The sequence below is a fragment of the Setaria italica genome, chromosome VI (genome assembly GCF_000263155.2).
Source record: "Setaria italica strain Yugu1 chromosome VI, Setaria_italica_v2.0, whole genome shotgun sequence".
NCBI lineage: Eukaryota > Viridiplantae > Streptophyta > Magnoliopsida > Poales > Poaceae > Setaria > Setaria italica.
Window position 1 is genome coordinate 12626553 of NC_028455.1, and position 10185 is coordinate 12636737.

Here is a 10185-nt window from a genome sequence, read left to right on the forward strand (position 1 = left end):
CCAAATGGGCCCCGACCCTCCTCATGCACCTGAAGCAAGGTAAGCCTCGAAATTCGTTGTGCTTCTCTCAGAAAATTTTGAGGAATGTTCTCTCAAAATTACTCATAGCTTGACGCAAAGGTGAGCCTTCGAACTGATTCGCCCAATCGAGGTGATATTTACTGCCGCAAGTTCGCATTGCAGTATATCCAGTTTAATTTACTTTCCACTGCCATTGACAACATCCAAATTGGTGGTGCAGAATTAGAAGTAGTTGTGATCCTGCACTCTTGGCCAGATGCTGGGTTATTACGACATCGATGATCCATCGATGATATCCTCATGGAGGATGAGGTAATACCTGCTTTTTTTCCTTCTCTTCTTGCATGATGCTTGTGTATGTGTGCTGAGTATATGTTTCTGCTCTTCCTGCAACCTATTTCAGTTGTTTTCCAAGTAACTGCAAAGGGTGTTGGCCTGCTAGATCCTGGCGCTGAAAGTAACTGTGTAAGTGTCTGCCCGTTGAATTTTGTGGGTTGATGCTTCTTGTGCTAGGTATATACACCTGCTTAGACATGTGGAACAATTTCTTATTATGTCCTGATAGTTCCTGAACGGGAATTTATGCAGTTGCTGAATAATGGTTAGCCGAGACTGAGATGTGTCTTATCTATTCTTTGATTTGTTTAAACTGGTTGGAATATTGTATCTATTCTTAATTCCTATTGGCCTGGCTGCAGTTTTTGTCATGAACCCCAACTGGGAATTTGATGCTTTTCATTGTGGACGAATTTTACAACAATACTAATAGGAATGCTTCTCTACTATAAAAGAGGATTTTAGTCTTACCCCTTCTATATTCAGGTAGAGAAGGGTGCCAAGGTGGACCTCCCGTTTTGGCTTGCGCATGGGCTACTGTCTCTGGAACAAGCTGTGTCAATGAATCCTCCTCCATGCTTCACACAGAAGTAGGTTCTTCAGTCTCTTCTGTTGCATTACTGCATAGACAGAAATCCTTCAATATTTGCAACAGCAAAGTACAGAACTGTATGGAGTATTTCTTCTTTGAGAAAAATATATGGAATTTGATGTCGACAACTAATTGAAAGGATCAGGCTTTTCTTGCCTCCACTGCAGCCTACTGTAGTTTTCCATAGTAAACACTAAACAATAATATTTGCAAACCTTTCTTTTATTACCCTTCATCCCAAATTGTAGGTCGTTTTGGTATTTCTAGATTCATAGTTTTTACTATGTATCTAAACATGGTGTATATCTAGATGAATAGCAAAAGCTATGAACCTAGAAATGTGAAAACGACCTAACTTGGGATGGAGGGAGCAATGAACAAATTTGTTCATATGGCTCCTTCGTGAGGGGAAGTCCTTTTGCAATTATACTGAATATTCATATGGCTCCCAAGTATTTGATTTTTGCTGAATGGATGAGTTTTGGCAATTGAAAACTAGAGTATGAAACACAGGTTCTGCAGTACTCTGTTCAAAAACTTGAATGCTACTGTCTCAATTTCTTATCATAATACTGCAGAACTCGAAAAGAGATCCAAGCTGATGCCGCCTGTGTGGACTTGAGGGTTCGTTGCCCCTACTTTTATGAGCTAGGATGCAAGATTGTTCCTTTGTAAGTTTCTTCACCAATCTAGTAATACATACCATTAGATTTCATGGATTTCTCAGTTTGTTGGATGTTCTTTTGAAATACTCGGTTCCTTACTTTCATTGAACTGTTTCTATAGTATGCTTATTAGAACACCATTCATTTGCATTACATAATTATGTCATTTGTGTTAAAGTACAAGTGGATTAGACATAAGTACAATTGAATTGCTACCTTTCATCATCAGCTTAGACTTTTGGGTTAGTCGGTAGTGCAGGATCTGAACAAATGTGCTTTCAGTATCTTTGCTCCCAATGTTTAATGTTCTTATGGCCATCAGAAAGGTAGGGTTCCATTATAAATTCCTTAGGAGTTCTTGGAAACATGTTGATCTGTTTCAAGTTCAAGTAGCATTGTTCTTGTCACAGAAAAAATATTGCTTTTATACTCTTGATTGTTCAAAATAGCTCGGTGACTTCAAGCTCAGTGTGCTGCATCCTTTTTTTTTTAACCACAAAAGCTCCTGAGGTCCCCTTTATTAAGGGAAGGAAAAGGACAATTGTCGAGAACGTGCATTGCACGTGTTTGATCAAGAGAACTGGGAAACAAAGCCACGAAGTCCAGAACTGTTCAAGTGTTTCATTAAGGAAAAAAAAGACAAATGATATGGCATGGTGGAGGGATCAGTGAAGAAAGTGGTTATTAGGCTTGAATCAGATTGGGTAGTGAGTGTTAAGGGTGATGGATCACCCTCCTTGCAATGTTGGTGTTCCTACCCAGCCATGACAGGAAGTCAGGAGGCTTTGACCTGACTGAAACTTTGAGGAGCGGCAAACCTTGGTACTGGGCAGCTTTATACATTGAGACGTCTAACCAACATGCAAATCTAATCCCTTATCTTATGAAACATTTCAATCTACTTATCTCTTGATTGCTGACCAATCCTCATGTGTCTAATTGGGCAAAATAATTAGGACATTGGTGTTGTCAGATTGTTTCAATAATTACACCGATCCATTTCCGAAAAAGTACATGTTCACTAGTATTTTCTTACAAAATCATGGTACTTAAGTGTAGGCAATGAAAAGCAGTTAATTCATGAGTAGGACAATGCAGCGTCTACTTCTCCAAAGTTTGAGACTGACATTTAATGCTTCTAATTAGTGTACTGTCAAGGACGTCGAGCCCTCGACTGGCCGGACCGCGGCTACGGAGCTCGTAGCCGTCGGCCGTATTCTCCGGCGAGGTTATACCCCTCAACCGTAGGCTTAGGAGATAAAGGGAGATAGGAAATATAATTCTTGCTTGCCTCAATTCACGATTACAGCAGTGTATATATGGCCAATGGCCTAACCGAAATATAGAAAGTATTGCTAAGTTTCTATCTTTAGTTGCTAGAGTTTGATTCTAGCAGTGCTTGATCCGCACGTTCGGCAGCGCGGCGTACGTCGCGGGCACGTCAGCGCCTACCGTATGTACACCCGTACATGACATCTCCCCCTGCCTCGAAGTCCAGCTCGTCCTCAAGCTGAAAGGAAGGAAACCGAGTACGGAAGTTATCCAAATCCTCCCAGGTGGCCGACTCAGGAGGTTCACCTTGCCATTCAACTAGTATCTGGCAGACGCCACGGGCCAGACGAGCGCGCGTCACCCGGCTTGGGGTAGGCACCACAGCACCATGTAGAAGTGGAGGCAACAACGGGGGCGCGGACGGTGGAACGCCGACGAACTTCTTGAGAACACCGACGTGGAAGACGTCATGAAGACGAGCCCCGGGAGGAAGCAGGAGCCTCACAGCTACTTCATTGATAAGCTCCGTTACTTGATACGGCCCGACGTAGCGCGGCTTGAGCTTCCCTGTGGCAGAACGTGGAAGGGACGCGGCCGCCCGCTGTCGTAGACGAAGAAGAGCCCAGTCGCCGACCTGGAAGGAGACGGCCCTGTGGTGCTGGTCATAGACACGTTTCTGGGCCGCCTGTGCCTGTTCTAGGCGATAGCGGATGTCATCAAGAAAAGCGGTGCGCTCCTCCATCTCCTGGGCGACGGCGGCGACACGGGTGTCCCCAGGCTCATAGGAACGAATGGTCGGATGATCTCGGCCATACACCACACGAAATGGAGTGTCTCGGAGGGATGTCTGATACGCCGTGTTGTATGTGTACTCGGCCCAGGGCAACCAGCGGAGCCACTGCCGGGGACGATCACCAGTGAAGCATCGCAAGTACATAACAATAACCCAGTTGGCCGCCTCGGTCTGGCCGTCCGTTTGGGGGTGGAAGGCGGACGACATGAAGAGCTTCGTCCCTGTAAGCCGCATGAGTTCGCGCCAAAATGCTGAGGTGAACACTGGATCGCGGTCCAACACGATGGACTGCGGAACGCCATGGAGACGAACAATGTCGGCGAAGAAGACGTGGGCGACGGACTCGGCCATGTAGGGATGCGCCAGGGGAATAAAATGGCAGTACTTGCTGAAACGATCCACGACAGAGAGGATGACTGTCTTGCCTTGTACCTTGGGGATGGCCTCGATGAAGTCGATGCCGATGTCAGCCCACACGGTCGACGGAATCGGCAGAGGCTGAAGCAGACCGGCCGGCCGGAGATGATCGGACTTGTACTGCTGACAAGTGACGCATGCTTTCACGAAGTCCTGCACCAGCCTGCGCATGGCGGCAAAATGAAAGTCCCGACGGAGCCGGTGGAGGGTACGGTGGACGCCTTCATGGCCATCATTGTGGACTGCGGCCACGATCTCCTGCAGCAGCGGGGACGCCGAGGGAATGTACAAGAGGCCATCGAAGGCAATCATGCCGTCCATCAGCGCCCACGGCGTGGTGCGGGTGCCGGCCCGAATCTCGTCGTGGATGGTGACCAAGGCGGGATCGGTGGCCTGGGCGTGGTGAAGGCGCTCGATGAAGTCGAAGCGGGGCGCCGAAACAGCCATCAGTTCCCCGGTGTCATCATCTCGACGGGATAGGGCGTCGGCGACGATGTTCGTGGCGCCCGAGCGGTACTCCACCAAGAAATCAAAGCCCAGGAGCTTGCCGACCCAATGATGCTGAGGGATTGTGGCGAGGCGCTGGTCGAGCAGGTACTTCAAGCTGTAGTGATCGGTGCGGACGGTGAAGCGCCGCCCCAGAGGTATGGCCGCCAATGCCTGATGGCCTGGACGAGACCGATGAGCTCTCGCTCATAAGCTGCCAACGAGCGGTGGCGAGGTGCCACAGGTCGGCTGAAGAAAGCGACTGGGTGGCCTACCTGGACAAGAACCGCGCCGAAGCCGACTGACGACGCATCGCACTCCACGGTGAACATCTTGGTGAAGTCGGGCATGGCGAGGACAGGAGCAGAAGTGATGGCGGCCTTGAGCGCGGTGAACGCCGCAACTGCCGCGTCGTCCCAGGAAAAGCCTTCCTTCTTGAGGAGGGCCGTCAGAGGAGCAGCAATTGCCCCGTAATTGTGGACGAACTTGCGGTAATAACCGGCGAGGCCGAGGAAGCCGCGCACCGCCCGGGGTGATCGTGGAGGAGGCCAATCGTGGATGGCCTGCACCTTGGCAGGGTCCATGGCCACACCTGCCGCGGAGATGACATGGCCGAGGTAAGCGATGGACGAGGCGCCGAAGGAGCACTTGCTGCGTTTCACGAACAGCTGGTGGCGGCAGAGTTCCTCGAGGATGGCCCGAAGGTGACGAAGATGATCAGCCCATGTCCTGCTATAGATCAGAATGTCGTCAAAAAATACGAGGACGAAAGGACGGAGGAACGGGCGGAGCACGTCGTTCATCAGGGCCTGAAATGTTGCCGGAGCGTTGCACAGGCCGAACGCCATCACCAGGAACTCGTATAGGCCGTCGTGGGTATGGAACGCCATCTTGTGGATGTCCTCCAGGCGCATGCGCACCTGGTGGTACCCAGAGCGCAGATCCAGCTTGGTGAAGAACTTGGCGCCATGCAGTTCGTCGAGGAGCTCGTCAACCACCGGGATCGGGAAGGCATCCTTGACGGTGAGGGCGTTCAGCGCCCGGTAGTCGACACAGAAGCGCCATGACCCATCCGGCTTCTTGACGAGGAGGACGGGCGACGAAAAAGGTGAGTCACTGCGGCGGACGATGCCTTGGTCGATCATGGCGGCACACTGCCGTTCCAGCTCGTCTTTGTGCGCCGCAGGGTACCGGTAAGGACGGACGGCGACCGGCTGGGCGTCGAGCTTGAGTAGGATGCGATGATCATGGGTACGCTTGGGAGGGAGGCCTGCCGGGTCCGCGAAGAGGCCCTCAAAGGAGCGGAGCAGCACCTCCAACAGGGAACATGCTGTTGTGGTGGCGTTCAGGGCCGGTACCGTCCGGCTGGCCACGCCGGTCCAGGAGACGAAGCGCCCTTGGCGTAGGAAGTGCATGCACCGGTGGCCGAGGTCCCAGACGATGGGTCCCAACTCGCCGAGCCACCTGGTGCCGAGGACGATGTCGTACCCCGCCAACGGCATGACGTAGAGATCGGCCGGGAACGACTCGCCGTTGATGAGCAGGGGTGCGTTGCGGATGACACCGGCGCAGGAGACCCTTTCGCCATTGGCGACCAAGGCGGTGAGGCGGGGTCGGGAGCGGGAGGGAAGACCGGAGCGCCGTGCTGCCTCCTCCGAGATGAAGTTGTGCGTGCTGCCAGAGTTGAGGAGGGCGACGAGAGACGCGGCACCGATGACCACGGCGAGCTGCATGGTGCCGGCCATGGGCACCCCTGCGATGGCCTGTAAGGAGAAGCATGGTGCCTCGGCCTCGCGCTCCTCGTCATCCGCGGCGTCCAAGGTGTCCTTGAGCTCCACACCTTCAATGAAGAAGAGGCGCCTGCAAAATCGGTTATGGCCCCGAGTGTATTTTTCATTGCAATTGAAACAGAGCCCCAGACGGCGGCGTTCGGCCATCTCGTCTGGAGTAAGACTCCGCTGAGTGCTCTCGCTGCGGCCTTGCTGGACGGCCACCGGAGGGGCAGGGAGGGCCAGCGGCTGGTGTGGCGCCGGCAGGGCGGGCCTGGGGCTGGGCGCGGGAAGAAGGCCGCGCGGCGGAGGCCGGGGAGGGTGCGGCGCCGGTCGTTCGACCTCCATGAGCTCCACCTGACGCGCCAGGCTCATAGCGGCCGCTAGCGTCGCCGGATTGTGGAGGCGGACGGCGTGGCTGAGTGGCGGCAGAAGACCCCCTGTGAAGAGCTGAACGCGTTGGGCCTCATCCAGCCGGCCAGCGCGAGGCAGGAGGGCCTGGAAGCGATTGGAGTAGTCCTCCACAGTCCCCGTACGCCGGCACTCAGCGAGCTCGAATAGCGGAGCCGAGCGGAGGGGAGGCCCGAAATGCAGGTGCAGGAGCTCCTTGAAGCGCCCCCACGGCGGCGGCCCCTCGTCCTCCTGGAGTTGGGTATACCATAGCTGGGCGACATCCTCCAGATGATACGAAGCTAGCCACACGCGCTCCTCTGCCATGGTACGTTGCTAGCGAAAGTAGGATTCGCACCTGTTGATGAAGAGTAGGGGATCGGACTTGCCGTCGTAGCGGGGAAAATCTAACTTGTGGAACTTGGGGGGGCGCTCCGCATCGCGCGGCCCTTCCGGACGGCCACCGGCGGCGCTGGTGGACGACGAGGACGGCTTTTCCTTGATAGCCGCCATGTCAGCCTTCAGGGTTGTCACTTCCGTGGAAAGGGATTTCAGTAATGCCATCACATCGGCGAGGGTCGGGTCGCCCATGGCTGGCGGTGGTGGCGCGGACGTCGTAGCAGATGGTGGGGATCGTGGAGGGTTCGTGTGGGAAGCGGCGGCGGACGAAGAGGTGGAGCGGGCGAGAGAGGATCGGCGAGACCGTGATACCAAGTTGTCAAGGACGTCGAGCCCTCGACTGGCCGGACCGCGGCTACGGAGCTCGTAGCCGTCGGCCGTCTTCTCCGGCGAGGTTATACCCCTCAACCGTAGGCTTAGGAGATAAAGGGAGATAGGAAATATAATTCTTGCTTGCCTCAATTCACGATTACAGCAGTGTATATATGGCCAATGGCCTAACCGAAATATAGAAAGTATTGCTAAGTTTCTATCTTTAGTTGCTAGAGTTTGATTCTAGCAGTGCTTGATCCGCACGTTCGGTAGCGCGGCGTACGTCGCGGGCACGTCGGCGCCTGCCGTATGTACGCCCCTACATGACATGTACTCAGTTCAAAACTGAATGTAACGTAATTAGTTTTGAAATACACATGATCATTTTCCACCCAATGGTTTTTGGCTTGTCTAATTAGAATATTCAGATTCTCTATGCGTACCAACTGTCATATGATGAACATTGATATAGACAGGTTAAGCTAACTGTAAAAGTTGCAATTTTGTGGTTAAGGATCATCCTATTGGTGCTTACAATGATCTACTTTGGTGGGATCAGAGCTCATTTGGCTGTATTTTATATGACAGTATACTATGTTATGTTCCCTATGATGTTTGAGTATTTCAATGATTACATCAATCTATTCCCCCGAAAAGACATGTTTGCTTGTATTCTTACAAAAGCAATGTCCCGTGGTCCTGGAATTGAAAAGTAATTGACTTGTAGTAAAATATCTATTTCAGTTGCCTAGCTACCTGATGCATTTCCCTTCAGAGACATACATTGTCAGTTCGATTCTATATGACAGAAAAAGGTTCACTGCTGATTTTATCATCGTTACCACCAGTCCCTCTGTAGTGTTGGTTCTATATGTTGAAACTACTTCACTGCTGATTCTATGATTGATACCACTGGTCCACTGTTCAACTACCATTGTACCAAATTTCAGCGTAACCTGACAAACATCCCTGCCAAAGTTATTACTAGTAACTTACAGTTTTGAAATGCTCCATATATACTGCTTAAATCATTCTGGCAGTCTGAAACCTCGAGCAATTTTCAGTCGTTCCCCTTTCCCATGATGTAATGTAGCTTTTTACGGACACATGTTTAACTATGTTATCATAATCTGGTATTCATGGATGCCTAGTCAGGTTGCCCTATGGATGTTAAAACTGTTATAGAATGTTGAGAACCATGGCTTCAATGTTAATACTAGTGCATATTTAGTTGTCACATGAAAATGGCTAGTTTATTCCCACAACGAGCCATTTCAATTGGGATATCAGTGCCTCCTTATGGTTAAGGAGATTGTGTTAGAGCAACTCCAAGAGGCTGCTAATCTTACCCTCAATATCTTCTTTTAGGTAAAAGAGAGAAAAAATGAACTCCAACAATCCACCTAAACCTTCCCCAATTTTTTAGCAACGCTAAAAAACAGCCTGCCACCGCGTATATTTTAGCGTTGGCGTTCCTCCCCCAATCCTGATTCCCGCACGCCCGCGCGTCCCTTCCAATGGACCCAATACGATGACGTGGCCTGTGTTTGAAATATTGGGGGCTATTTATTAGCGATCTGCTGTGGACTGATATATTTTTGGGGGAAATTTTTTTTGGGAGAACCCCTAATACATAGTTTTGGGAAGAATTTTTTAGTATTCTCTTGGAGTTGCTCTTACACTCCCAAAAAAAGTCTCAGTACTTTTGCCTACTTTCCTGTGTTTTCACATTTACAGGGTGAATGACAAGAGCATTGGCATATTCTTGCGCTATGCATTCACCAGTAGGTACAAAGAGGTTCTAAGCAAGTCTCACAGTTCTTCCACAATGACAGTGCCCAAGTTTGTACCACGCCTTACCAAAGAAGAAACTCGCGGTAAGCAAGCATCTCGTGTTATACTTGTCCTCCTGCTATTGTCAAAAAACTACAAAAAAAAATTCTGCAATACACTGACAGACTCGTTATGTTTTCATCAAGTGTTTGAATCTGCTAGGGAATCAATGGCTGCTTTCAAGAAATGGCGTGCTGGTGGTGTGAGGTTGCAAAAGGCAACCATCCTTGGCAGGAAGAGGAAGACAAAACTGCCTGATGGGCCTTCTACTCCCTGAACCTGTAGGTTTAAGGTCTCCATAGAATGGAGTGCTTCAGCAGTTTACCTGATATGTTCATTTATGTTCACTGATTTGAGCTGTAAAAAAAGAAGGCTAACGGTATTTTTATAGTTCTTGTAGTCTGGTCCACCTTCGGTGCACATCTCTTTAGCCTGACAGGACAAACGACAGCAGCTCTGATCAGTTCATGGTGTAAGAAAACCGAATGCTGTTATATCACCATCTACTGTTGGAGTTTCAAGAGTTTGTTTGGAGGGAGCAAATATGTAAGAGTCTTAACTGGGTATCTAGCAGGCTTTTGCAGTTTCAAGTTTGAGTATGCTTGGAGGCAGTCTGGGATAAGTTTATAACATGTTTAAAGTGAAGGAGACCGGGATGAGAATGAGTCGATAATAATGCTATGGTAACTTGTTTGCCCAAATTTATTATGGTCGCAAATGGTTGTTAGTCCTTTTCTCAGGATTATAAGCTGCTTATTTATATGGAAAAATAATCACTATCTATAAAGTAGGAGTAGCGGTTAAGTGTTGCTGCAGGACGAGGCTCAAGAGCTTTGGGCCATGCTTGATTTGAAGCTTTGCATACATGATGCCTTGGAAAATATATGAAATGAATCTAAA

General features: G+C 50.1%; 1 protein-coding gene across 1 annotated transcript; it reads left to right on the forward strand.

Annotated features, from left to right (window-relative positions):
* The first annotated feature begins 393 nt into the window (after positions 1-393).
* LOC111257693 (DNA replication complex GINS protein PSF3-like) lies at positions 394-9830 on the forward strand. The gene is made up of 5 exons (XM_022827733.1): positions 394-486; positions 844-947; positions 1528-1620; positions 9190-9329; positions 9432-9830. Exons 1-5 carry the CDS (start codon positions 394-396, stop codon positions 9560-9562), a joined length of 561 nt encoding a protein of 186 aa, XP_022683468.1. The 3' UTR covers positions 9563-9830.
* The last annotated feature ends 355 nt before the right edge of the window (positions 9831-10185 follow it).

What these genes read in the sequence shown, in the direction of transcription:
- LOC111257693 (XM_022827733.1), top strand. Translation starts at nt 394, where the DNA reads ATGTTTCTGCTCTTCCTGCAACCTATTTCAGTTGTTTTCCAAGTAACT. An exon ending in CCTCCATGCTTCACACAGAA is followed by an intron (nt 948 to 1,527) that starts GTAGGTTCTTCA and finishes ATAATACTGCAG; the next exon opens with AACTCGAAAAGAGATCCAAG. An exon ending in TACCAAAGAAGAAACTCGCG is followed by an intron (nt 9,330 to 9,431) that starts GTAAGCAAGCAT and finishes GTTTTCATCAAG; the next exon opens with TGTTTGAATCTGCTAGGGAA.